At 50.5% G+C, this 26,564-nt stretch overlaps 1 protein-coding gene across 16 annotated transcripts in view; it reads left to right on the top strand.

Moving 5' to 3' along the window:
- CAPN15 (calpain 15) overlaps positions 1-26,564 on the top strand; it is a 60,807-nt gene that overhangs the window by 6,380 nt on the left and 27,863 nt on the right. For 5 of the 16 annotated variants that reach the window (XM_055710447.1, XM_055710439.1, XM_055710443.1 and 2 more), the window contains exons 3-7: positions 33-216; positions 2,833-2,874; positions 3,427-3,479; positions 4,532-4,677; positions 10,425-10,744. In XM_055710447.1, coding sequence (XP_055566422.1) covers positions 10,569-10,744 — 176 coding nt within the window. In that variant the 5' untranslated portion in view covers positions 33-216; positions 2,833-2,874; positions 3,427-3,479; positions 4,532-4,677; positions 10,425-10,568. Of the gene's footprint in view, positions 1-32; positions 217-2,832; positions 2,875-3,426; positions 3,480-4,531; positions 4,678-7,141; positions 7,375-8,296; positions 8,435-10,424; positions 10,745-26,564 lie in introns of those variants that run through there. The other 11 variants (XM_055710441.1, XM_055710444.1, XM_055710442.1 and 8 more) reach the window with 11 other exon arrangements.

Below are 26,564 nucleotides of genomic sequence, written 5' to 3'. Positions count from 1 at the left end.
TTACGTGCATGCCTTTCCTCTCTGTTCGCCAGCTTGGTGCAGCAGCTGCTCCTAGCAGGCTTGGTGAGGTACCAGCAGCTCTGTGCAGAGACCATCTAGCATGCTCCTCCAACTGGGCCGCTCAGCTGGTGCCAACAGCAGCCGTTTGATTCCAGGGACACCAGGCTGACTTCACACCAGCTGGGCATCGGACCTGCAGAGCAGAAACCGTGTTGGGTGAGAGGCTTTTCTGTTGTGCTGGGCTGGGAGGGGCTCAAGGGAAAAAGACCTTTTCTCCTCTGGTTTGTAAGCACGGTTACCCCGCTTCTTGTCTCCTGCTCCTCTCGTTCTTGTCTGTCTTCCTTGCTTTGATGCCTTCTTCGAGTGTTCCCCTCTCCTTCCTGTCTGTGCGAAGGCCAGGTGCTCTTATGGCTGGGGATACTGGCGTCCCCAGGTTTTCTCGTGGGAAAGGAGAGGCCGTAAGAGTGGAAGAGAAATTGTGGAGTCTTCTAGGACCTTGCAATCTTAAGCCATAGAAACTGCGTGACTGTCGCAGGGTGTGTTTGAGGCAGTACAAAGGCAGGGAATTAAATTAATTTAAGAAACTCTGCATTGCTTTGCCTGCAGTAAGTGCAGTGCCCTGGCAGTTCCCAGCCCAGGACTGGGACAGAGAGATGACTGTGTTGTACTTTACATGGTTGGGCTGCTTTCAGCCTGCTGGTTCAGAGCCTGCTCTGCAGACAGGACAGGGTGGTGGGAAGCCAGTCTGAGCTTGTACCTTCAGGATACACTTGCAGTGTCTGCTGCAGGAGAGCGTCCGATGGTGTTGCCTTTGCGTTCAGATGAGCCAGGCTGATGTGGCCTCATCCAGACCAAGGCTTTGGATCAATCGAATGGACACCAGTGTGCTGTGTGTTGGCCAGTCTGGTCTGCCTGGATGCTTATGGGCTAGCTGGAGTCTGCATGTGACTTTAGTGTCCGGCCTCAGCAGAAGGTCTGCAGGAATCTCCTACGGTTTGAGAAACAATGAAGTGCATGAGCACTCTGGTCTTTGAGTGGTGACTGTCACCAGGCCGGTGTTGGCCGAGATCTGTGACATGGCTAGTTCTTAACTGGAGGGGGGATGTCCTGCTCTTGGATCAGTTTTGATGCAACCTTGGAGTGTCTTGTGAATGCTACTGCAGGTGTGCAGAGCCCTCGTTCCCATTGCCTGGCCTTGCCATGCAAGGTGCTTTAGCAAGCAGAGCTTGGTGGAGGGAAGGTTGGGGGTCTGTAGCACCACATGAGACTAAGGCAGCTGGATATGTCTTGCAAGGCATTTGATAGTGACTCTTGTAACATGATCTCTTCTCCATCTGCCTGTTTGGGTTAGCATGGGTTCAAAGGCAGCCAGCTGGTCTTGGTTAAGAGGCCAGCTCCGTCACTGTGCTGGGAGGTATGCTGGATGGCCTGGTAGGGCTGGCTTTGCTGTAGCAAAGGCAGCTTCTTACTCAGAGCATCTGCATTATGTTTCAGCCCTCTCATCTGAGAGTACAGCATTTTCCTTATGTGATCATTATATTTGTTCAAATAACTGCTCTCATGGGCAAATATTGCTTAAGGCGTTGTGTAACAGAATATACATCCTACAGTTTCAGCTGTATTGGTGTAGCTGAAGAGGAGCTATTTGTGACGGAGACAGTAAGCCAGTATAGCTACTCTGGTGAGGAAAGGGGAGCAGTGTAGTGGTGTCAGGCACTGTTAACACCTGGTACAACTGAAGTGATATAGATTTATTCCAGTCATATAATTTCAGTTACAGTATCATCTCCTAACAGAAATAATGGCATGGCTATGACATTGGTGTGCAGAAAGATTTGTGTGTTTCTGAGGATGGCCCAGGACAAAGTGCAGGTGTAATCTGGAGGTGGAGAGGGGTAAGCAGTAATGTGATGCTTCTCCATTAGGTTATCACACTGAGCTGTGTCAGAAGAGGAGCTATTTTCTTGCTCTCTCTGGGTTTCACTCTCGCTGTCCCACCTCCCCTGTGCTCTCCTGGTTCCCTGTACTCACAGGGAAGGCGGCAGCCTCTTGTGCAGTTCTTGTGCAGTGATTTTTATCCCCTGGTTGTTTGTGATGGAAATACCAAATGCCACTGTTGTCTGTCAGGCTTATCCTACCTCTGTGTTTGCCTGAGGCGCAGCCAGAGATGTGGTGGTTTAAATCTAGGCCAGCTGGTTGAAAACTGGGACGTGGTGCTTGATTAAAGCCAGGAAAGGCCAAATTACATAAAAATGGCAGAATGAGACACTCAGGTACCGCTGCCCTTGAGTGAAGAGCCTGGGCGGCTCCAGACAGTGCAGTGCAGTGAAGACTGGGAGCTGTCTGTAGCAAGGGATGCAGCTGGATGTGGACTGGACAAATTACATATTTGCTGTCTGTCTAATCTGTGTTAGAATTAAAACTGTGGATGGAGTGTCTGGGGACAGTGTGCTCAGGGGACATCTCCTCTACCTCCTGTCTCTGGGACTGTGCTTTCCAAGTCCCTGCCCTGGGTTTTCACTGGCTGTGAGACTCCACTTCTTGTGCAACTCTCTTCCCCTCCCTTCTGCAGTGGCCAGCTCTTCACCTGCTTATCTGTCAGCTTAGCATGATCTGAAGATACAATCCCTGATGTCCTTTTGAGTGTGACCTCATGTTTGTCCTGTGGCTGGGCACCTATGGCCATCTATGGATTCAGCTTGCTGAGTGACTGGGAGGAACTTCATGGGTCGTAGACTCCAGTTCCATACTGGTGAAGACAGTCATCTTGTACAGGTTATGAACTTGTCCAGGAACTAATTGTTGGAACTCACTCTGTGCTTTTTTCCCCAGTGCTTCTGGAGCAGCTGGTCCAGAGATTCTGCTCTTTGAAAGGTTAGAAACCCTCCTCTGACTTCCAGTATCCAGTTTTCCTGGGCTGGTACTTGTGCCATTGCAGAGTGTCATCTTGCAGATGAGAGATGACTTGCAAATTTTTTTCCTTCCCTGGTTTGCTGTAACCTTTATGTCCTGCAGCATTCATGGCTCTTGATGCAGATTTGTCCTGAGAAATGTGTTGAAAGCTACTTTGTTTTTCCATTGCTTCTTTTTGAGAGGTTGGTTTTGCTGAGCACATTTATTTCCACGTTGTGCTTTTGAGCATTCTAAGTGCAGGTGGAGTTCAGAGCTGCACAGTTGGTGAATGTTAGTACAGAAGAGCACTTTTTGCGCTACTGTCACTTCTGTCTTCTTTTTTTAATGTTTGTCCTTGCTACTTGTGCCGTCTTGCCCCTTCAGGAGGGAGAGATGTTGTCAGAAACAGTTGAATCAAGGTGAATCTGATAAAGCAATATATTGAAAAGCCAGTGCCTGGCTCTTACTTGTGGCTCTTATTCATGTTTATCTCTAGCTGTGAATGTGCAATAACAACAGTTCTGTTCTGCACAGGCTGGCACAGCCTCAGACAGGAAGATCTGCTGTTTACCAATCAACACTCTGCTGTAAGTGAGAAAGGGGGAAGAAAAATGTTTTATTGCTGCTGGGTAACCCAGAGTGTAGTTAAACCTTTCTGAAAAAAAGAGGAAACTAAAAGCACATGTGTTACTCAAGATGCATTTTTGCTGGCAAGAGTCCCGTGTGTGTTCTTCCTGCAAAGCATCCCTGCTTATGCTACTTCCCATTAAATCTATAGCATATTGGTAGCAGGCAAGTAAAAGCTTCCTGTTTTTATAATGCAACTGGTCTCAGCAGGCAGTCTGTCGAGGTGATTTTTCAGCCTGGTGTGTTTTGTAGTTGGGGCAGGCTGTGGGCTGAGTAAGATGACAGAACTCTGCTACAAGGATTATAAATACGGGGAGGAAAAGATCTGGAAATCAGATCTGCTGGTAAAGCTTCCCAAGATTAGATGCTGTGGCTTGTCTTGTTGTTGTTTCTTCCCCTTGTCTTTCTTTCTGTGGCATTACCACGATGTTGCTAATGAGACAAACCATGCCAGCCCACACATGCTTTTGTTAACACTGCACTCAAAAGTCAGCCACAATTGGCGAGTAAACCGGAGGATACAAGCGTCTAGTTCCACTTCATTGAAGCAATGTTAATTGACTTAATGGAGTACTAGGGTTTTAGAGATTTGGTTGTGGGTTGTTTGTTTGGGTTTTTTTTAACATGTATGTACATTCAGACTCTTCAGCAGTGCCTTTGTTGCCATTTTCATACTTATTCAGAAAAGGACCTTCCTGCTCTTCAGTTGTCAATGGAAATGGGTTTTGAAGTTAACCCTTACTTTGAAGAAACCTTCCTACCCAATGCTTCTCCCTCTTTTTCTCCCTATAACTTGTAATTAAGATGTTGATAGCCCTTTCAAATCTGTATAATCCCCTCTCTCAGAGTGACCGTGATAGATTTCCAGTAGCTCACTGGATGATCTGTCACTGGTTTACAGTGTCCCATGCAAGGGAAAAGAGGAAACATTTTTCAGACTTTGATGCTAGTTGCTTTGTGGCTAAGCTGGCTCTACAATAAATCTGCTTTTCCTATCAATCTCTCACTTCAGGCTTTGGACACCTCTTCCTCTGCCTGCATGCTTGTGAAGAGTCAGTGCTGGGTGTTAAATGCAGCTCAGCCCAACTCGGCTGCTGTGCATGAGTTTCTTCTGTGTTAAAGCTGGGCCAGAACCAGTTTCAAGGCAGCTGAAAGAAGGTAAAGATCCTCGAGCTTGCCTTTGCATGTTGATGTCTGTGGCCAGAAAGATATGCTGCTGTTCTGGACTTTGCTAAAGCGTAGCATGAAGTGTGAGATCCTGTTCTGATCTAGGACTCCAGGTTAAATTATCTTAACTAGACATGAATGGTCCATCTGGAAATCTGTTTGCAGGCAGCTAATTTCATCTAATGATATCTCCGCAAGTAGCATACCAGTCTTGTTTCTCACCATGATCTGGAAAATAGCTTATTTGCAGTTTCCAGTCCCCTAGACTTCCTCTAAGGTCAGAACATCTGACTCTCCTCTCTTCTCTCAGCCCTGCTGCCCTGTAACAAACATTTGGGTGGGTAAGTTTCACCCTCTCTCCAGTTTCCCCCGCCTCCCATTTGCAGTGCTTGTGTACTGCCTGTCATCGTAGTGCCTGCGAACCTGAAGACTTCTTGGCCCTGGGAGGTAAGGCAGTGCTCTCTGAGTCACAGGACTATGCCCCGAGTCACACAGGAGGCTCTGTGGTAGAGCATGAGGGCTGAAAAAGCCTCCCACGTCCTAGTCAAGCATGCCAACTGCTGGCCTGTCCTTCCTGTTATACCTATGCTTCAGTCTGTCCTTGGAGGTACCTTCCCACCCCTCCCTGCCAGAAGATTTGCAAGGAACTGGAACTGGCTGACACCTTAATTTCCTGCCAAGACTGCAGCACTCAGGTTTGCATTGTAGTGCTGGTTTGGCAGGTGGGAGCCGGAAGAAAGAGCACCAAAACTTTGTTTCTCGTCAGCAAGACACCTGTTCAGCTTGGAGCATTCCAGCTTGCTTGGCTGCTTTGCAACAGGGGTCCTGTAGGTGATCACGGGAGCTCTTGTTGGACTTGAGCTGTATAGTTCTCATTGGGTTCATGTTTAGCATCTTGGATTTCAGTCCATACTGCATCTGTCTGAGGTGGGTGTCTAGTTGCTTGCCTGCTCATTCCCCCCCAGCCTTGTGGAAGAAGAGACTGTTCACCCTTCCTCCCCTGGGTTCACTTCTTTTATCAGGGTCGTCTCAGCTTGGTGAATACAAGCCATACTCTGCTTGGTGCTGGTACCTCATTTTGCATGTCCTCATGTTCTGCCACCCCGCCTTGTGGGGCTGGGAGCCCAGCTGTGCATCACTTGCTATGCGCACAAATGCTTGGGCTTCTTTTCCTTGCTTGGTTGGCATGACATGCCATCAGATCTCCACTCTGCATCCTTCTTCAGTTATCCCATGCCTGACCTCCTGTATGACTTTATAACCTCCTTACACTGACATATCTTCTGCTGTGCACCTTACCCATCCCTACACACTGTTCCCTGCTTACCCCAGACCCCATAAGCATGTACCTCCTTTGGTGGTTGGTGGGGAGATCTGCTGTGCATGGTGGCAAAGATTGGTAGAGGGCCAAGGGTTGGCCATGTCTTCATGATGTATATGAAGTAGTCTCCTCCAGCTTGATGCCCAAGTCAGCCACAGCTCCTCCAGCGGCACTCATCTGCCCCTGAACTACTTTGTGTTTAAGGATGTGTGAGTCAGATCCTGCAGACCCCAGCGAAAAGGCTGCTTCTGCCAGGGCTGTGTGTGGGGACTGGCATTCAAATCTCTTCAGGAACCCTTATTTCTCCTTGCAAGCAGCAGGTTGCATGTGACAGCAGAGAGCTCCTCCTTTGCTTTTGAGGGTGGTACCAGGTCCCAGACCGTCTTAGTCAGCCCCTAGACAGGAGAGTTCATGCAGCAGAAGGAGAAGGTTCACACAGCTTCAGTCCTAGAAGAAAGCTTCCTGCTCTGCTGCTTCCTCTGGGCACAGCTCTGAGGGATGTTTTTCCTCCAGGTACATAGTCTGCCTTCTCCTGGGCCAGCTGCTGGCCCACCGCCTCGAACAAGCTGTCTGGTGTGCAGGGTGGCTGTGTTTTCACTGCTGGATCTTCTCTGGAGCAAGGGAGTAGCTGAGAGGTGACTTTACTTACAGAGTGGGGGAGCAGAGGAATTAATGAAGTGACAAAGTCTTATCCGTGAGGCTGGGAGGCTGAGAACCAAGAGAGGTTGGGGAATTCAGGCAGGAGCTGAGCTGGCTTGTGCTCTGTGGGTGAATAAATAAGAAAAGGAGTGTGTGGGGTATCCTGTCACAATTAGGGGGCTTCTGCACATGGGACCAACCGGGATGTGTCTGCCTCACTTGTTCCCCAGTGGGCTGCAGCAGCTCCGGGGGCCTCTGTCTCTTCTTCCTGCTGCGTGCCAAAGGGAAGAGCCTGGGGCTGATCCTAGGAAGATCCTAGGAAAAGCTGATCCTGCAACTTCCCAGATACGTTAAAACACGTGAGCTAGTTCCCTTTTTCTATTTTTTTTTTTTTTTTTTTTTTTTTTTGCTCTCTTCAGAGCCAAAACCTACTTTGAAGCTGGAGGGAAGGAAAGGGGGTTGGGCAGACCCAGATCCCCACCCTTCCTGCCTGCTTTGCTTTGGGTGGTGTGACAGAAGAGCTGGGGCCCAAAGGGTCAGCACCGCTGACTGGTGTTGAGGAATAGGATTTATCTGGAAGCATCCAGGCGACTGCTCTGCTGTCCCAGCAGCAGGAGGAACCTCCATGGGAAAGCTTTGCTGTCCTGAATTCACTGTAAGTGCCTGCTGCTTCTGGGTGCTGGTGGGGCAATTTGATAAAGGGTCTGCACCACGTGCAACAGATCAGGGTAAGTAGGAGCGAGTGGCTTGAGGGTGGGAAGATCAAATCTAGTTTTATTTTGGAAGCAGTATTTTGGGAGTAGTTAAACAGCATCAGTTGAAACCTGGCAATTATTGCAGCTGCAAGGGACAAAACCCCAAAATCCAAACTCAGCATCTTGTTAAGGTGCTTAACTGTTAATTTTCATGGGTGAGACCCACTCTTCCCAGGACACTTCAATCTGTTCACATTGTTGCTTCCTCTCCTGATTAGATAGGTGGAAGCAGTGCTTTATTAATTAGAAGGAAAATCCTACTCCCTCCTGCCAAGGCAGAGGAGCTCTTGGCAGTTTGCTTCCCTTCCACGGCTGAAGACTCCCTGTTCAGTGTGCCTGCAGAGCATCTCTTGGGGCATCTCCCTGCCCAGTGGGAGAAGTTCCTCAAAAATAATGTGAGTGCTTCCAGAGAGGCTTTCTTCTTTGTAGGCTTCTTTAATTGACCCTTTCCCTTGCTAGAGTGTAGTTTTCATTCTCACCTGTACTTCTTGCAGGCTCTTCATTTGCTTAGTGTTGGCCAAAGGCGTTTTCTGGCTCAGTGTGGCGAGCACGTACATGCTTTGCATTGCGCTGTAATGCTGCCACTCCTGGTTTTGAACAGGTTTGCCCTCTCCCCTCCTTGGGCTGATGTTCCCCCCTAAATGTTCTTCATTGGCTGCTCTTACCTGGCCTGAGGGGTGACCCTGAAGAAAAGGATTTACTGCTTTGCCTGGAGAAATCCGATTTCATGCAGCACTTGCAGCCTAGCAGCCCACTTAGACCAGACAGTCTTGGAGATCACCACGACTTAGCTAGGTTATCCTCCACCTATTTATAGATCCCTTCCTCTCCCCAGCTCCACCCTCCATGGGTTTTTACCACACCACTTTAAAGCAGGACTCCCAGCCTCTCCTCTCCGTGCGGAACGCTTGTGTTGAGCTGCCTGCTCCCGCTCCCCGGTGCAGACCTGGCAGAGGAGGATGGGCCAAGACACCAGCAACACGTTGGGAGGCAGCAGCGATGCGGGCAGCAGGCATGTCTCTCGCCTGTTGTGGTGAGCCAAAACTGGTGTTTCTGTGTGTAGGAGGAAGAAGCAAAGGGTTCTGCTTTTCAAGCTTGAGAGTCAGCTAAGGAAGTGGTCTCAAACTAGCCTGTGGATTTGCTTTATTTGGCAGTTTAGCTCTGTTTGAGGCAGGGGGAAAGGCTATCAATTGACTGAGCATCCTGCCTTCTGTTTTGCTCAGCCTGCGGTGAACTGTGTAGGGCTGTGTTTCTACCCATCCTGCCTTTATTTATTTACTTTGTTGTGGTAGAACCCATGTCTTGAGGTGAGTGACAGTTTGTTCTTCTAGCACGTCTCTTAGTGTCATCCCCTGCGCCTGTGCTGCTGCCGGAGCACGTAGGGTGCTTGGGATGGGGCAGCCGCTGAGGACTGCGGCAGAAAAGCCGGAGACGCTGCAGGTGTGGGACAACGGATGTCTCCAGCTACACTTCAGCTGATGATACTTGGAAATACTCTTCCCCTCACATCACATGGCTTTCATTTAGCCAGAAAATCAGATTTGTTACAAATTAACTGCTTGAATAGCAGGAAATGAGAGGGGAAGCGCCAGGGATCCACTTTGGCTGGATCTGCAAAAATCAGTGAAATCTTGCTGTTAGGCAGGTAGTAGCGAGAAGCAAAGCATGGAGATGTGTTGGCTGATGCTTAACAGTTAGGCAGACCAATTAAAACAAGGAAATTGAGATAGGGAAAGCTGGGTTCTTGCAGGTTATTTCAGTTTTATTTTGTTAGTCCAGACTTTGCAGGTTACAGAGAAGAGACCGTGGCAGAGCAGTTAACGTTCTCCAGCTAATGGTCTAACGCAGGCACGTTCTGGTATTAAGCTTGTAGCAAAACTGCACCTGCTCCTTGAGTTGCCACATTTGAGAGTCTGTATCAAGGCCTTTCTTGATCCTTTAGATCAATTCTGGGATTGAAAAACTGTATTTTAGGAGTCTTCATTTTGGCCTTTTTATGTCACAGAGTAGTTTCTTCGCAAAGGTCTTTCTATAGTTCATTCATCTCTATAAATTCTGGTGGGTAATTGAATAAGCTCAGCTGTGCTAATTTTTTCTTCTTCCTCGTTTCTTCTATTTTGCTCTGTTAAATGTTCCCTTGATCTGTTGCTCCTGACACGCATCCAGATTGCCGTGCCTTTTTCCTTTAAGGAGAGATGTGTACGTTTAAAATTCTTTGAATACTAGAGGACACAAAATGTTTCCCTATTTTTATTCTTTGAGCATCCACATTTGAAAAAGTAGGAAAGGGAGGGTGAGAAAAGGAAAACCAGTCAAAGCCCCCAGTCTGCTTCTGTGGGTAGGGGCATGCTCAGTATCAGCTAAAAATTGGCTTGAGCTGGAAGTATTTCATTGCAGTGTGTGAAATAGTCACAGAAGACATGCTTGTGCGGATACCCAAGTCTGTTTTCAGCCTTACTGTGGTGTTAGTGGGCAACAGGAAAAGCAGGATGTTTTATTTTACATGCAAGAAAAATAAAATATCTTCACTGCGTATGAGCTGTCAAGTTGTACTCCTTGTAGCTGAGGTAACTACAAACCTTGCGTGCCAGCTAGAGCCCAGAGCTTTGCAAATAACCTTTTTTGTGCCTGTGAATCCCAAGGGCTCTAAGTGAGGCTTGCTTGTTCCCTTTTCTGCTGCTTTACCGTGGTGGCAAGGGCTCTAGTGTGCTTTCCTCTGCTAGTCGGGCTGCTTCCCTGTGCCTGGGAACTCCTGGCACTTAACTGGGGGCAGCCTATTTTAGAGCCCCTGTACTCCCCACTCCCAGGCAGCAAAAGGGGGATTCAGTGAAACAGCCCTTCCAATCCCAGTGAGTGCTGGGATGGGGAGCCTGGGCAGGGCATGCATTAATAGGCTTCTAAGGCTTCTAAAACTGAAGGGTTGTTGCTCAAATCATACCTTATCTTTCTCTCTTTTTCTTTCCTCTTTTTTTCTCCTTTCTCTTTTTTTTTTTTTTTTTTTTTTCCTCCCAACTCTTGATCAGAAGCGACCTTCCTTTCTCCAGTGTGTTGGGATCTTTGCAGCAGCCCATGCCACAGCGCCTCGCCTATTCCACCCGAACTGCCCACGCCACTGGCTTGGACCTAACCTAGGATAAATCTCGGCGTGGCCTGGGTAGGGGGGAACCATGGGGAGCTCTGCCTCATCGCTGGCTGCAGAGACGGAGTCGGACCATGGCTTCACTAGTGCACCCTACCCGGGGCACCCAGCCGTGAGCTGGTATAGGAGTAGTCACAATGGCCCTGTTTGGGAAAGTGCCCTTATAACGCGGCAGCACCAGCATTTACACCACCGGGTGCGAAGGTAAGGAGGAGGGGAAGGAGCCTGCTTACCTGCTTACCTCTCAGCTTGAATCTGGGGTGGTGCATTTGGGAGATAAGTTGCTTTGCATCCTGTTGGGTGTCTGGTCCTCTCATTCGGAGGCTCAGTTTGATTCCTTGTGAAAGCAAGAGCCAAATTTCCACAGATTTGAGCGATGCCAAGCCATGTCCTTTCTACAGAGCTGCTGATGTCTCCTGCAGAATAGACTGCAGGACTTGTCCCAGCTCTCCGTCACTCACCTAAATTGTGAAGGTGGCTGCCTGGGAATGGGATCTCAGTTCCTTTAACAAGTTTGCCATGTTCATGTGGCCTCTCTTCTGTTTTGACCTCTCAGCTACACTGTAGGTATCACAGAGGGAGGATTGTGACTGAGTGGCAATAAGGAGCAAGAGTTTGAGCTCAAAAGAGCAAGAGAAGCTGTTTTCCTGCAAAAGCAGTGAAATGCTTTTGAATACCAGATCCAGGGTAACAAACCATTCCAGAACAAGATTACTCTAAAAAGGAGCTCATGTTTCTGACCCTCAATTTCTGCCCCTCCTCGATGAAATCAGCACCTCAAATGTGTAGCAGAGTCCTTGCCTCTGCCCCTTCCCTGTCAGCCACTTGCAGTGAGGAATTTTTCTTTACGTTGGAAGGCTGGTGTCCTGCATTCAGTCTCTTGACAGGTTGAGAGGTATGTCAAAAGCATCTAAAAATCCTCTGCCTGGGGGCTTGGCTGCAGAGGCTGCCGTGTTTTGTGCTAATAGCATTTGAGCCTTTGCCTAATGCCTGCTTTGCGTAGACTCCAGCCTGGTTGGGTGTTCGTACTTGCTTGAGTCTGTCTGGAGCTGCCAGTCTTTTAGGAATAGCTGCTTGCTTCTGAGTGTCCCCAAGCTGTTGTGGCTTTCCACTGGAGGCGTGTGCTGTGATGGTCATGTAGTATCTGTTGTGTAGCCCTGGTTTTCTTGCCTTTCTTCTGCTGCCAGTCCTGGAATGTGCTTCCTGGGGTCTGGTGCGTGACTCCAGGAGGCTCCGAGGCAAGCGACATCATGCTTTGCTCCTTTGTAGCCCTGTCTTGGGTTTCCTTGTTGAGCTGGTAACAGCGTGAAACCAATTAGCTCTTGTCTTTGCTCTCAATCATGGACTTGAGTTCCTAGAAATGCCCAAGAGGCCTTTAAAAAGGCTGTTTTGTGTGGTTCCCAGCACCTATTGCTGTGCACACCAACCTTTGTGGCTGGCCCACAGTTCTGCTCGGCGATCTGTGCTGTGTAGGTTTGTTCCCTCTAATTTAGAGCAATCCTGCAAACAGAGCTGGGTCCCTCCGGCAGGATTATTCCTTCAGGACTGCTGTTTTTTCTTTTTCCTCTGTTGCCTTGAAGCGCTGGGGAAGGTGTCGACAGCTCACAGATGAATTGCGCCAGTATGCCCATGCACAGCCAGCACCGAGATTGAGGAGCTTTCATTGCAAAGCTGGCACTGGGCACTGAAGAGGTGGTGTTGCTGTGGCCTTGTGTGTGCCAGCTGAGACTGCTCATGATTCAAAGCCTGTAGCTTGGAGGAGCTCGAGAAACGAAGTGGAATCTTGACACGTGGAAATAAATTTCCTGAACAACCAACCTTCATGGTGGAACGGATGTTGGCAAGAACAGGAACTGCCGGTCTGGGTGCAGAGAAGGCCGGTGTCCTGTTAGGACAGGAGTGGTTCTTCTGATAATTATGTATTTCCGCTGCTAAAGGGGGAAGAGAACTCATCCCGGTTAAGTGCCGCACGGTTCCTGGAGACAGGAAAATCACTGGCCGTGATCCACTGAGCAGTGAATTGCGTGGGAAGAACTTGCTGTAGGCAGTGATTATGGAAGTGGGTTCAAAAGACCTGCTGAGTTCAGCCGGGCTGTCAGGCATCAAAGTGCCCGCAGTTCCCATGGCGAGACGGGTGCGACAACAGGGTGAAGCAGCAGTGGATGATTGTTTTCCAGAGAGGAACAGATAAATACAATTTTTTAAAGAAATAAGTCAGTCAATAGAACCAGTCAGGGTAGGTAGACCTGCCTCTGAGTGTCTGCATCCCTGGAGACCTCTAGCACAGGAAGGAGGTGGTGTACTGGGGAGTCAATTTGAGGCTGGACAGGAGTTCTGGGATAGACTTCGCTTTTCCTGCTGATGTTCTGTCCGGGCCTGTGGCCACCTTCAGAGCTGATAATGCTTTGGCTGCTGTAGAGCAGCACAGAGCCAAGCCAAACCTGCTCGGGTCTGTCTCTGGGATGAACGCAGACCTTCCTTGGCAGGAAAACAAGTACTTCATGAGTGACTTTGGTCGGTACTTGGTGGGGGAGTTAGGGGAGGCTTCTGTCATGGTGGGGTGGAAATAAGGGAATAAATCAGTGCTGTTTGGCTTTCAAGATTTTAGAAGCTGGGAGGAGTCTGTGTTGTCTCCTGTTGGCTGAATGAGGCTGGTGGTCGGGAGTTCCCTGTCTGCTGAAGACAGGAGGGAGGAAAAAAGTGCCTTAATGGTAGAAAGAATAGACTTGTGACATCCAAATTTGAGTCCCTGGTCTCTTCTGGACCAGACTGTGCAGTCTCTTTCTATGTGTCAACTTCCCACCTTGTAAACAGGGGGCATGTCCCTGCCTTCACCAGCATGCCAGGGGGACATAATTACTTAAAGACTAGAGGTGCCAAGTGTTATATACGTGTTAGTTAGAGGAGTCTTATTGCTGAAATCTCTGCTTAGGGCAAAGATGATGTTTTTAAATACATCCGTGGTAGCTGTGTGTAGCCAGGCAAATTCTGGCTTAGTTAAAAGTCCCCTTGGGTTTCCCCCTGCTCATATACTTAAAGGTGTTTGGCCTGGGCTGTTGTTGGGCGAGGGCGTTCAGCTGAACCTGCAGACCCATCATGGCCAAACCCTTCATGAAGCTGGGAGCAGCGTGGTGCAGTGCCACAAGGCTGGGTGCTGGCAGTGGGACATAGCTCCGTTACTGTGCCTACTGTTGAACGGTTTGGGAGCCACGGGCTTGTGGTGGCTTCTGCTGCTGCTGGTGGCACCTCGCCACCGTGCATCCTTCCACATCTGTAAGGTATTGAGAGGGAATTAGGGCATGAACTGTCTCCCAGATGAGATTTAAAAGAGTGTTTCTGTTCACCTAGTCATTGTTCCCCAGGATTCGTAAAGAGGGACAACAGTGTCCTGTTGAGAACTGAGAACTGCTCAAGTTTGCTCTGCCCAGGAGGGGCATTTGGGAAAAGTGTTGCAGGATCTGTGCAGTTGAATCTAAGTGTCTCTGCCCACCACTTGCTTTGGCTGAAGCTCTCTGAGCTCCTTCATTTTCCAGACCATATGCATTTTCTGGGGGTTCCCCCAGCATTCTGCAAAGGCTTTGTATTTGTCTATAAAAGCCCCTTCAGAATGGAATACCTCTGGGCCTCAGTGACTGTGGAGGGAGGAACAGACTTTTTTTTTTTTATTTATTTTTTTTGTAATTGCTAAAAATATATGAATTCCTCTGCTTTTAGAGGGAAGTGAGAAGACCTGCTTATGTTGTTGGCAGCTAGTGGGAGGGCACTTGCTGTACCACTCTCCCTGTACCACCCTCCCTGCTCCCCAGAAGCACTACTTACTTCTGGAGAGGAACCCAGAGCAAGGCATCTGTGACCTTGGTGTTTGTGAACCCCGTGGCTTAAATACATGAAAATCAGCAAGTCAGAACTGCTGGGATAGCATCACACAGTCCTGTTTCAGAGGCTCTGAGCCATCTTGAGGCTGCTGGAGATGAATAAAGGGTCACTGGCATACTGACAAGTGGCAGGGAGCCTTATGGCGGGGGAATGCGGTTGTGTGCAGCTCCTTCCCACCCTCCTGTGTGGTGGCACCTCACCTCCCAGTGCAGCATAAACAGAACCAGCGTCTGGAGGATGTGTTTCTTGTTGAGGAAACCAAGGCCCAGAGGAGAGGTGAGATGTCTGGGAAGAAAAGTACTGGTAAAGCTACTGATAAAGGTGACTCTGCAGGTTTTCCCTGATTTTGTTCTCTGTCATTGGACTTCAGGTCAGGCAGCAGCCTCAGGAGGTCTGTCAGCTTCAGCAGGCCAGCGTCCGTGCTCTTTGGAGTACAGTTACCCCAACAGGGCTGGGGCAGGCACAAGTCCCTGATATTTATCAGCAACCTTTTTGGATTCAGGTGTGCTTGGAGAGTTAGTTTTGCACCTTGCAAGAATCACAGACTGGTTGAGACTGGAAGGTACCTCTGGGGTCCACCTGGTCCAACTCCCCTGCCAAGCCTCTGTGCAAAGGACAAGAGACATGTGTAGCTGGGGATAACCAAAATCTGCTCTGACTATAGCCACAGAGGAGGGATGAGGAGGGAAAAAGAGACTCTTCCAAACCGCAAGGGTACTAACATCAGCTTTGATATTCAGGAGATGCCTGTTCATCACACTTGAGTGGAGCTTGTGTTCCCCAGGTGTTGCAGTGAGGTGGGTGCATCCCTGTGCTGCTGTGCTCCCTCTGGAAGTTGTGGCATCGAAGCTTAGCTGGGATTTGGTAGAGTAATGATGCTGCAGGTTGTTGTGGGTACCTGCTTGTTGGGAACATTGGGCTTGTAACTGTTTGCTTGCCAGTTCTCACCAAAGCACCACGTGGCAGCTGGAATAGTGTCTTGCTCAAGAAAGTGTGCAGTGCCAAGGAGTTGGCTTTGTGATATGCTGTTTCATCTGCCTGAGGCTTCCAGTCCTGCCGATCCGCTTTCCATGCTGGCTGCTCCAGCAGTCTGCTCACTCACAGCGCCTCTTAGTTGTTTAAAATGAGGTTATTTATAGCTCTGGAGCCATAAAGAACTTGGAGGATGGCGCAGAATTGCGGAGACTGAAGTTCTTAATAAAAAAACAAACTCTCCCTTTGCTCCCCATCTGCCTCCCAACCTTCCCCATCTCCATTTCCCACAAGTGCAGGTATGAGAGCTATCCTGCCCGCTTACCCTCTCTGCAGAGAGGGCAAAAGCTGGGGCAGAGGGTCATTTGGGGCACATGTCCTCATCTTAGGCAGCAGGGTTGGTTAAAATCTGAGCAGGAATGCCTGAACCCCTTGCCTGAGTGTTGCTGTCACAGCATGATGAGCACAGTGGACCTGTCCCTTTGATAGTGCCAACCTTAAGAAGGGGAAGCAGCACCTTTATCTGGTTTTGGGGCGCTCCAGACTGTGGTAGCTGAGCACTCATGCTCCAGGGAAGTAGGTTCAGGTCCTTTTCCAAGTGCAGGTGTTGGAGTAATTTTGCCTTGGCACAGTCAGGATCCTGCACTGCAGGAAGGAGGTTAGCAGCCAGCTTTGGTTGTGCGTAGATGTACTGTCCTGCCCTCTTCATCTCTTTTGGGAAGAGATCCTGGAGGTGCGGTTGTCGATTGTGCTGTGAAGGAAGTGGCTTCTTGTACTCTGTGCTGCGGCAGTGTGTGGTCAGAGGGCCTGGAAGAGCCCTTTGGTAATCTGTTTGGAGCAGGTGTGTTTCCATATGCAGGTATGTTGGGGTTAGGGTGGGAGAGGGATTGGTAGGTGGTGACTTTTTTGAGGTGTCTTATTTTTTAAGAATAGGGAATAGTAAAAGGAGCCAGAGCAGGGATTATTTTTTTTTTCCAGAATAACCTTGCTGCATTGCTCACTTGGCTTTTTTTGGCTGCAGAGGCAGGAGCTTGGTCTAGTGTTTCATGGCAAATTGTTTGCCCCCCTGAGAGGTGTCACGCATGTAGCCCAGAGCCGTGAAGCAGTCTCAGTCTTCCAGAAGGAGCTGATGGATGGATGCAATGACAGCAGGAAGCTCAGGAGCTTGGCTGAGCTGCTGCGAGGAAGGAGAAAATGTAGGAAAGGGTATGTGGGAAGGTTATTTCTTCTTCTCCCAAAGTCATGCAAAAGAGCTAGGGTGGAAACCACATCCACCTAATGCTGTGGCATCTGTCCTGGTGGGAGATGGGCCTGCATTAACTTCATGTTCCTGCTGTCTTGGGCTTGTGAGAGGGGGCGTGAAGGGAAGAGCAGCCTCCTGCTTCCTGCCTGTGGGGTGGACAGGGAGCTCCCTTCCCCTCTGAGCTGTTTAGTGCTGCCAAGCGGCCAGCTCTTCCCTGGGTTCATTCCAGAGCTCATTGCTTTCCTCCAAAATTATCCAAAAAGCAGGTACTTGTTGCTGCAAAAGGCACATGCTAGATTTCTCAAACTAGTAACTTAATCAGTTTTGACACCGGTGGCTCTGGGCTCAGGTCTCTTGGCTAATGTGATTCAGAAATGGAAAGACACACAGAGCTGTAGCCTCCCTTCACCCACCTCCACCCCCCAGCACAAGCGTCTGGCCTCAGGCTGGCCCTGGCACTGAAAGGCTGCGTTGATCCCATCTTGGCTGGAGACTGATGCTTGTGCGTGGAGGAGATGGAGGGGAGTGTGTACAGAGCAAACCCTCTGCAGGCCTTTGTTCCCTCGGATGAAACAGGCCCCCCCCTCCCCGGTGTGGGGCTACAGCAAACAAGGGCAGTTGTTCAGGGCACACGGAGAGGAAAGATAAGCTGTGGTTGGATGCTGTTTGCTTTTGGCAAGCTGGGGCTGCATCTGCCTGTTCCTGCCCAGGGATCCACAACCCGCCCAGGTAGCTGTGCCTTATCAGCTGCACTCCTTAACGAAGTGCCCTGGGCTTTTATTTGGATTGGGTCCCTTCCCATGCGTCTCGCTCTGCCTGGTGCTGGCAAGGCACCAGTATTGCAGCCGACAGCCTGTGCCAGCCAGAGCATCTCACAGCATCCATGCCCACAAGCATCACTGAATCCCTGCGAGGGGTAGGAGCTGAAGGTCACTGTGAGGAGGTGTGAAGAACTGATCTGAAGAGAAAGAAGCTGCTTCTGTGTTACAGATGGCATTTATGAGGCTGCAGCAGGACATTCAAACCAGAAGGAAACTTGAAGTGAAGTGTGAAGGCAGCCCGCAGCCCTTCTGGATGGCAGTGGGACAATCAGCAGGAGAGTCAGGGCGGTGCATGGGGTGAGGATGAGAGTTTGGGCTGCAGGTGCTTGAAGGCTGCCAAGTTGGCAGCTTGCTGGGAGCTGGAGGGGCCTCGCCTGCCCTTGCCCAGAGCAGTACAGAGCTCAGCTTTGTCTCCAGACACCTGGGTTCAAGCCCTGCCGCTCCCAGTGCTCAGGGTGGTATTGCATGCTGGGGCTTGTAGTTACATGGAACTGGGCTCCTGCATTTGGAGCGTGGCAGATTCTCTAGAGCAGAAGGAGGTGCTGGGACGCTGGCTCTTGCCACCTTTTGGCAGGGAGAGGACAGGGTGTCCGTACCCCTGGCTTTTTCAGTAGCGTTCCCAGCTGTGACTTGGAGAGAAGGTTGGCACAAGCAGGATCTTTTGTCTTCTTGAAAACCTGATTTTAACTATGTATGTGTATTTTTCCCCCTGATTCCTTGGCTACACCAGGAAGGGTCTCCTCCTTTTGTTTGGAGCCCTGGTGCTGGCTGGCATGTGCCCCATGCAGCACTGGGACATCCCAGCAGACCTGTGCCACCAACTGCAGCAAATGGTTCCTCTTTAACCTTCCCTGCTGAGGAGCTGAGGCTTCTGCCGCCTTACCCCACAGCAGTTGTGTCTGTCTGTGGGGAGGGACAAATGGGAACTTGGTGCTTCTGAAATGTGGGAAAAAAATTTTTGCAGGAGCTGCCTGGTTGCAGGCTGTGGCACAGAATGGACTGATCACTGATGCTGCTGCTGTCCTGCCCAGCAGCCTCCACGGCACGCACAGTGACGTGTGTCAGGCACATCATTGCTTTACAGATCCTCTAGAGAATCTCCCAGCAAAGCTTGGCACAATGGCCTATTTTCCTTGGGTTATGTTTTCCTACAGCAAATGTTTATATGCTTTGTGTCTTCTGGGCATGCTGGTGTGGGCACTGCAGCCCCTGGCTGGATCGGTGTGTGTGTGTGTGATGGCTGTTGGAGGGACTGCTGTTGGTGGTGACGTGGTGGGGAGGGCACAGCAGCTGACAAGGCCCATCTGTCTTGTGCAGCATTTGTCTGCCGCAGGCAGGGCACGCGCGCTCTTTCTCTCCTTTCTGTCCCATGTCTGTAGGATGACAGTGATGTCCTTCAGGTTGTCCTTGAGGAACGTGTGTGCTGAGGTTACCCAAGAGCTGTTTGTGAGTGTGTGTGTGACTTGAAGATGGTCAGGAGCTTTAAATGAGAGCGGGAGTTGCCTCCGTGGTAGGAAGCGCTGTGTGCTGCTGCAGGGAAGGGATGCTGAGCTGTTACAGGAGCCTCAGCATGGTCTCTGCTGGACTGCTGTGATGGCACTGTGCTTCTCTGTGGCATGGACACGCGACAGTTAATTGCACGTGCTCCACTCAGGAGCATCTTCTAGATTCCAGCTGTCAAAGCACTAACTTAAGTATGTGTCATTTTTACAAGGCAGTAAACAGTACCACAGTCTGAATTACCGAGTCCTGAGGCCTCCAGGGTACAGTATAACTTCTAAGGGCTTCCCTGGTAATTACTGCTTGCCTGACTGCTTGAGGAGTTGGCCAGATGTGTTGCTGGCTCACTTAAGGTGGCAGTAGCTCTAGAGCATGGGGCATGAACAGAAGGAGCAGGTTGGGGTGCTGGGTGGTCGTGTGGCTCAGCCTGCCCCAGCACAGCATTCTGCTCTACTCCTGGCCCTTCCAGCTCCACATAACCCACCCAACCCTCCTTGCTGTCTCTGAGAAGCCAGAGAAACCAAACGGCCACTGTTTTCAAAGTGCACAGCGATGCCAAAATGAATCTGAGGCCAAGTGTGGGTTCCTGCGTTGATCCATTTTTTGATGGGGTGGTGGGCTTCTGATGTGGTGCAATGCTCTTGGGTCCTTCTGGAGCTCCTTGGTTTGTTGATGGTATCCTGGTGGGTGATCTCCTGTGACATGGCAACTGCCCTAGGTGACCTGAAGGCACTGTTGGCTGCCACATTTCCCTCTGTGCCGGTGGGCAGGAAGGTGCAGGGGAGGGCTGTGGGCTGGTGGGGGTCACAACGTGCTGAAGGAGCCCATCTTACCGTCTGCACTGGGTGCTGTGCCACAGAGGGCACAGGTGCGGGTCTGTGCTGCCCATCCAGGGGTATTTTGTTTGTGCGCGCTGGTACTGAAGGTTGGCCCGGGACTGTCCTAGAAGCCATCAACGCAAGGAAATGAAAATGACAAGTAGGCTGTGCAAGAGGAAGCATTCACAGCCAAGCCACAGTAAGATCAGCGTGTTTTATCCCACTGAGCTTCTTGGTAACTGCTGATAATTGCCTACTCTAAAGTTCAGGCACATGAGAAAGAGAAGCAAGTGGCCTTTATAGGTGAGCTGCACATGTGCAGACATGTCCATCGTTGTTGGTGGGCCTCAGCCTGTGCACAGGATCCCATCTACTCCCATCTCCCTTGCAAGAAGGACCTGCACTCAGTTGCTGGCTGGAGCACCACAAAAAGGTACTTCAGTAACGGGGCTCAAGAGCTCACCGATGCCTGTCTGGTCAGTGTAGGATTGATATTTTGGCCTCTTGTTAAATTGGCTTGTGGTGGTTTCTGCAATGAGGTGTGAATTCTCGAGACTGGCCTGGCTCTTTCTGTGAAGAGCAGGAATGCTGACGTGGTGAAAGGCCAAAGTCTCCTTGGATGTAATTCTGAGTTTCCTCCATGGTTTCAGCAGTACGGGACTGGCTTAGGGTGGGGTGAGTTTCCGTGATGTCAAGAGGAAACTGTTCTGTTAAAGTTCACTGAAGAGATTTTGCTTTTGATTTTTTGAAGGTCATGTGTCAGTATCCAGCCTTGCAGAGCAGAGCCAGGATTCCTTGAGAGCTGTAAGGCGCTCTGACCTTTCCTCGCCTTCTCCTCAGAGGAGGCGTCAGCGTGGGTCTCAGTGGGGGAATCCTGTGGCTCTTGGCACATGCAGGGATATCGATCCATGACTTCAGCCTTTGTCCTGCAGATCTAGTGTGCAGAGCTGGCAAGCCTCTGGAGGTACAGGGGGTAATTTAGCTCACCTGTGACCTCAGTGGGTACGAATGGTATTTAACCAGTGCTGGAATGAGAAGATAGAAGGCAGGGGGTGAATTTGGGGTGGGGGTATCCCTTCTGGCCTCTGGAGCCTTGGTGGCTGCAGTGTGGAAGTGCTACAAGCAGCCACCAGCCTGTAGATGCCCTGGACCTCTCTTGGTATTCTCTGCCTGCTGTATTTGAGTCTGACACTTCAGCTGCTGTGGAGATGGACAGATTGCTATTAACTGTATCCTGCGTGTGCCCCCCAGTGAACTGAGCCCAGGCATTAGCATTGCAAGAGCTGAAGGCTGGAGCACAGCAGCTGGAAATGCAGGGTGATTTGTTCAGTGGAGATGTGAGAGATGGGAGCAGACCACTTTGGAGCTGTGCTGTTGCTCCTGATCCATTCTCCCTCCTTCCCCTCTTTTTTGTTCTCTCTTTCTCCTCCCCCACTACTCTACCAATTTTATTTTAACAGCACTACAAATTGCAACATAAAACTTAGCTGAGCAGCAATTCGGGTTGGCAGCCACCAGTAAGTCTCCTCTTCCAGCCTCCCCACGTGAGAGGGGAGTTGCACTGGGAGTAAGGGGCTATGGGTGAATCCAAAGTGTGCCTGGTATATAGTCCCATTGGGTTTTCCTGGCTCTTTCCAGCCCATAGCATGTTAGGCCTTAGTCCCACATCTCTCTGGTCCTGGGAAACAGGATTTCTCTCACCCCAGCCTCCAGTACTAACACCCGGTGCGTTGGAAAGTGGTGTGAGACAGCCTCACGCATGGGATAGGGGCGATGCTAGCATAAATTGCAACTGCCATCGTTTGGGTGTGTGACATCTAAAGTTGTTCCCTGTTCTTAAAGGTAGTGGAGGGTGGTCTTCATCCAGGCAAATGTACCTGTACTTCCAAACTACCCTGCACACGAGGTGCTTTTGTTTTCTGATGCAGGATGCATGTATCCTGTACTGGCTGTGCTGGGAAGAATGGCAGAAAATAGCCTTTGGTATGTACAGGGCAAAACCTTTGCCATGTAGTTCGTGCAAGGGATCTATCTACACAGTCCCACACCAGGAGCCGTTTGTCCCGGCAAACATGTCTCCCAGCTGCCTGTACTGTCCCCTTGGATGTGTGCTCCACCTGTGTTTGTAGCCCCCTCCCCACCATGCTGGAGCTTGACCACCCTGCGCCGAGGCCAGGTACTATGAGACCAGACTAAAAGTACAGACCATGTCTTTGTCTTAGCCTCTTCTTGGCCGGCTGTAGAGCTTCAAAGGCATTTTCCGTGCTGGGCTCCTGAAACACTGGACAAGTGTTGAGAGATGCAAGGATAGGGCTGCCTGATGTCAACAAGACTGGCTTTGTGTGTGACGTACTAGTGAGAAAACCAAGGTGCAAAGGGGAAAGGCATCTGCTGCAGAGGTGTGTTAGAAGCAGGGAGGTTCTGGGGGGTTGGAGTAGCTGGGATTTTTGCAGAGGAGAAGAGCGAGGCCAGCGGTGCCTGTGGCGTCTAGGGAATGCAGGGCTCTGACTCCAGATGGCCGCCTCGCCCTTGCCCTGCTGTGTTCTCCAGGGAGCGCAGGCTCTTTTGAGGCAGACTACAGACCCTCACTTAAAAACAAATTCCTTAATTGGCTTAAAGACAGAGAAACAAAACCAAGTAGAGCTTCCTCTTCATCCAGCTTGCTTTCCTCTGCAAGCGTTGCTTTTGAAGTGATTGTTCAAGCATACCTCAGGCGTGGGTAGCTAAATGGAGGGGAATCAAGTGTCCTTTGCTCCCAAGAGTCCACCCTCCTTGCTGAAGCTGTCCCTGCTTCTCAGATGAGAGAGCAGCTTAATGAGTTCTGTTTCTTGTTCCTTGCCTGGCCTCCTCCCCTCCCTGCTGAGAGCAGGTAAGTCTTTATTGTCAAATGTAACTGTAGAAATCAGCCCCATCAGTGCTTTCTTTCCTTCCCGCTGTCTCAGGTTCGTAGTGCTGAAAGGCTCCTTATCTTGCTGTGTCTCCATGCTTAGATCCTCCTTCAAAGAGCAGCCCGTGCTCCCCTTCTCCAGGGCCTGTTTCAAATGGGACCTGGAGAGAGGTGACCAAGACTTACTGAAGGATCTCCCAGGTCTCTGAGGTCCTCCAGCGGTACCACAGCTGCTGCTTCTGTAGCTGGGGTGAAGGACATGCCAGCAGGCTTCTGGGACAGCTTTCCCTGTTGGGATCCTTTCCTCCCCCAAGAGAAGCTGGGCTGATGTGTTGCAGGATATCTTTTTTCAGTTGGGCTAGCCCAGCTCATGCCCAGAGCCTGCCATGACGTGTTAGTGTGGGGGGTAACAGAGCCCCTTTCTATAAACGCTGTTGCACAAACCCCTGAGGGGCTTCCTAGGTATCCTGGGGCACGGAGCTCGCTGCCCGCCTGCCTCTGTGCTTGCATGCTGGCAGTGCTGGGCGTGCTGAGTCTGTCTTAGCCAGAGCTCCCCTGGTTGTAGAGCGAGCAGGCACAGCTTGATTCAGCATGAATTCCCTGCTTCCAAGGGCTTTGTATAGCTGCCTCTGCTCCTCGTTAGATCCTCTGGCTCTGGCCTTGTCCCGGAGATTGGACCTTCATCCTGCTCAGGGGGTGGCAGCTGTTCTAGAAGGGGAACAGGAGTCCTGATGGTCTCCTGGGCTGGTATAAATCTCCTTGCTAGCACTGAAGGACCTGGTGTGATGTAGGTGAGGAGCTAGAAACTCATTCACAGCCCTTGGTCTGTTGTTTGCAGACAGAGGTGGTTCTCTGCTCTTCTGTGGCCAGGTGCTGGTGTCTAGGTGCTCAGAGGTCCTGGTAGCTCTGCAAATTCCAGGCTCAGATTCATGTTTTGTTCTCTTAAGTTTACCCCCATATACATAGACAAACCCCTGAATAGCTGTAATAAACCATATGCCCTCGTTATTTAAATAGAATAAATAAAGTTGGAAAAGCCTCCCAGGGACATCTGGAACTTCACCTGTGGGAAATCAGCAGTTAAAGGAGCCATATCTGTAGTGGAGAGTGGGGAGAAGAGCCCATGAAGATGTTGTCAGCAGAAAAAGAGAAGTGTCTGAAAGTCTTTCATCTTGCCATTGGCAGTGCTCAGACGTGACTCCAGCTGCTTCCTATTGTGGGATGCAAGCAAGTGTGTGCTCCCACACGTGGTTATCGCTGCTCGCCAAGAGGAGGTCTGGGTTGACCCAAATGTTTGGAAATCATTATGCTATCAAGTACAGAGTATGGTAAAGGAGCGTTGCCAGGACTTGAGAAATTCACATTTGGTTTCTGGACTTATCTTAGACTTAGTGGTCTGTCAGTGCCTTGGTTGCTGTCTAGATGTCTAGCTAACAGGTGTCTAGATATCTAGGCAACAGGCCCCATGGAAGGAGAATCCAAGGCTCTCTGAGATACTGCTGCCTACTGCAGGCACAGGGCTGCACAGATACATACAGAGAAGTGTGTACAGGTGTGAACTCTTAGTTTTTTCAGGCACTGATGGTGTTTCTGAGGCTGCAGTGGGGAAGTCATTCCCAGTTCTGTCCAGAACCTCTCCAGTTGCTTTGTGGAAGGAGGGGATCTGGCAGCCAGGCAGGTGTTGCAAGTTAAAGAGGATACAGCCATATCTGTGCATTTGCTGGAGACCAAATGGACACTGGAATTACTTTGCTTCAAGAGGGAGTTTCTGTGCTGCTGCCTGTTCTCTCTTGGCTTATGCAGATACCTGGCATCTCAGATCCTTCGTGTTACAGGTTCTCTACAAGTTAAGAGCTTATATTTCCTGGCCTCCCTGCCTGTGAGCTCTCCACGGCCAACTTGAACTTCACTTACAAGCTCAAGATGCAAATATGAACATCCCACCTGTGCCACATTGCTGGGTGCTCCTTAACACTGTGTCTGATCCCAGAGGTACTTGTGCCCAAGCGTTCAACCCCTTTCAAGGCTGAAGACTTGCGACATGAACCCTCTAGAGAGGGGTGCACTGAGAGGTGCTGTGGTGTGTGTCCAAGGGCTGTGCTGAGCTCCTGCTGCTTGCTGGCAGCCCCAGGTGTGGAGGACAAGCAGTGATGGCTGGCTAGCAGGCACAGTGCTTGCCTGCACTGGGATCCCTGGTGGGTAGGCAGTTATCTTTTGCAGCCTGGTTCTTCTGAGTTGCTGATCATCTCTCTCCGTGAGTGATGCGTATATCACTTGACTGCCAGTACCCTCCCCTCCCTGCTCCAGCACGTAAGCCTCTGTATGGTACACCAGCTTTGACAGAAAGGGCCAACCCCGCTGCAGGCTTTCACTGTTTGTCAGAATAAATTGCTTCCTCCTGTGGCGTGGAGGAGATGCTGGTTCATTTGCCCTGAGTCTGAACAGCACCTGAGGCGGCTTCTCCCTGCTTGTTCTTCCTCCCCCTGAGCCTGCAAGGAGAGCAGAGCCTGCTGGCTGCAGCATGGCAACAGGCTTCCAAAACCACAGCTGATGCAGCAGCAAATTTTGTGCAGTGTTGCATTCATGTGCTTGACCTGGCATAACCTAGGAAGGGGAACAGAGCTGGAGAAGGTGCGGATGATCTAGGAGCAGGGAAGGCTGGAGCCATCTGTGAGATTGGTGGAGTTTGCTGTCCGAAGCCTCTGCTCTCCATGCTGGACCATGGACTGGCCAAGCTGACCAAGCAAGCCCTTGGCCCTGCTTCACCCCAGGTCAGTAAAGCATGGAGGGACGTGGCTGCAGTGCAGCAGGCTGCACTAAGCCTTTGTGCATGTTTTTTTCCAGCACCTGACAATGAATGTGAGTGTGCTTGAAAGTTGCCTGTGGAGCCATGGACTCAGTGGAAAGAGTGTGTGCATGTGTGTGCAAATTCGAATGCCCGGTTCATCTGAGACATTGCCCTGGGCTTCTGCTCTGTGCATTGAGATCCTCCTCTGGGATCAGTGTTCGTTGGAGGGGTTGCAGATGTGGTACCTGAGGCAGAAGAGAGGACATTAAGGTTTGCCCTCTGTCTTCTGATCTCCTGTTGCCAAAGGAGCTGCTCAAGCATGCAGAGAGATAGCAGGGCTAGCTAGTTGGTGGCATTGGCTCTGGGAGGAACCTCCATCCTTGCCTTTCCCCTTGCTGCCAGGTGACATTAATAGTGTAGCTGTGGTGGCTTGATTACCATGCCCTGATCTGACCACAGGCTGAACTCCAGGGATGCCGGGAGTTGCCAGAGTTCCTCTCTCTTCCTCTGTCCCTTGGCAATCTTCCTTTCTTTCTTCAGATCAGTGCAAAGCTTGTTGGCTTGGTTATTAAGCGTGAGCTGCTTTCCTGAGGCACAGGACTGGCTTAGCTTTTCATTAAGGCCTGTTAATCATCCTGAAGAGAGCCTGACAGCCGCTGGCGATGGACCACAGTGCCCTGCTGCCTTCCGTCTCGCCAGGAGCTGTGCGGTCCCGCTTACCGTGCCCCGAGTGTGGCTGGCAGCGGTGGGAAGGGCGCTGCGTGGTCTGGCATGGGACAGTGTGGCAGCGTGGCCTTGGGCCCCAGGAAATTTCCTCATTTGCAGGAAGGGTGCTCTGCAGCAGCTCCGCCAGGAGCTGGGATGATGGCCAAGTTAAAGCCCCGGGAGAGGAGGAGGCTGGGGGCTCTGCTTCTCACCCCTGCCAGGCTGCAGCCCCATTCTCCTTAGTCTCAGTCCTCAAGAAAACATGAGTCTTTCGCACTCCCTGTACCCCAAATTGTACAGAGCTCTTGATCGCTGTTGGTTTTTGTCTTAATTCCACCTTGGAGCTATGTCTTGATTTATTTTTTCAGGGGGAATTTAGGGAAAAAGATGGCTGTTTCTCAAGTAAATAGCAGT

The sequence above is a fragment of the Falco cherrug genome, chromosome 4 (genome assembly GCF_023634085.1).
Source record: "Falco cherrug isolate bFalChe1 chromosome 4, bFalChe1.pri, whole genome shotgun sequence".
NCBI classification, from domain to species: Eukaryota; Metazoa; Chordata; class Aves; order Falconiformes; family Falconidae; genus Falco; species Falco cherrug.
Note: the sequence above shows the minus strand (reverse complement) of the source record. Positions and strands in the feature narration are given on the sequence as shown.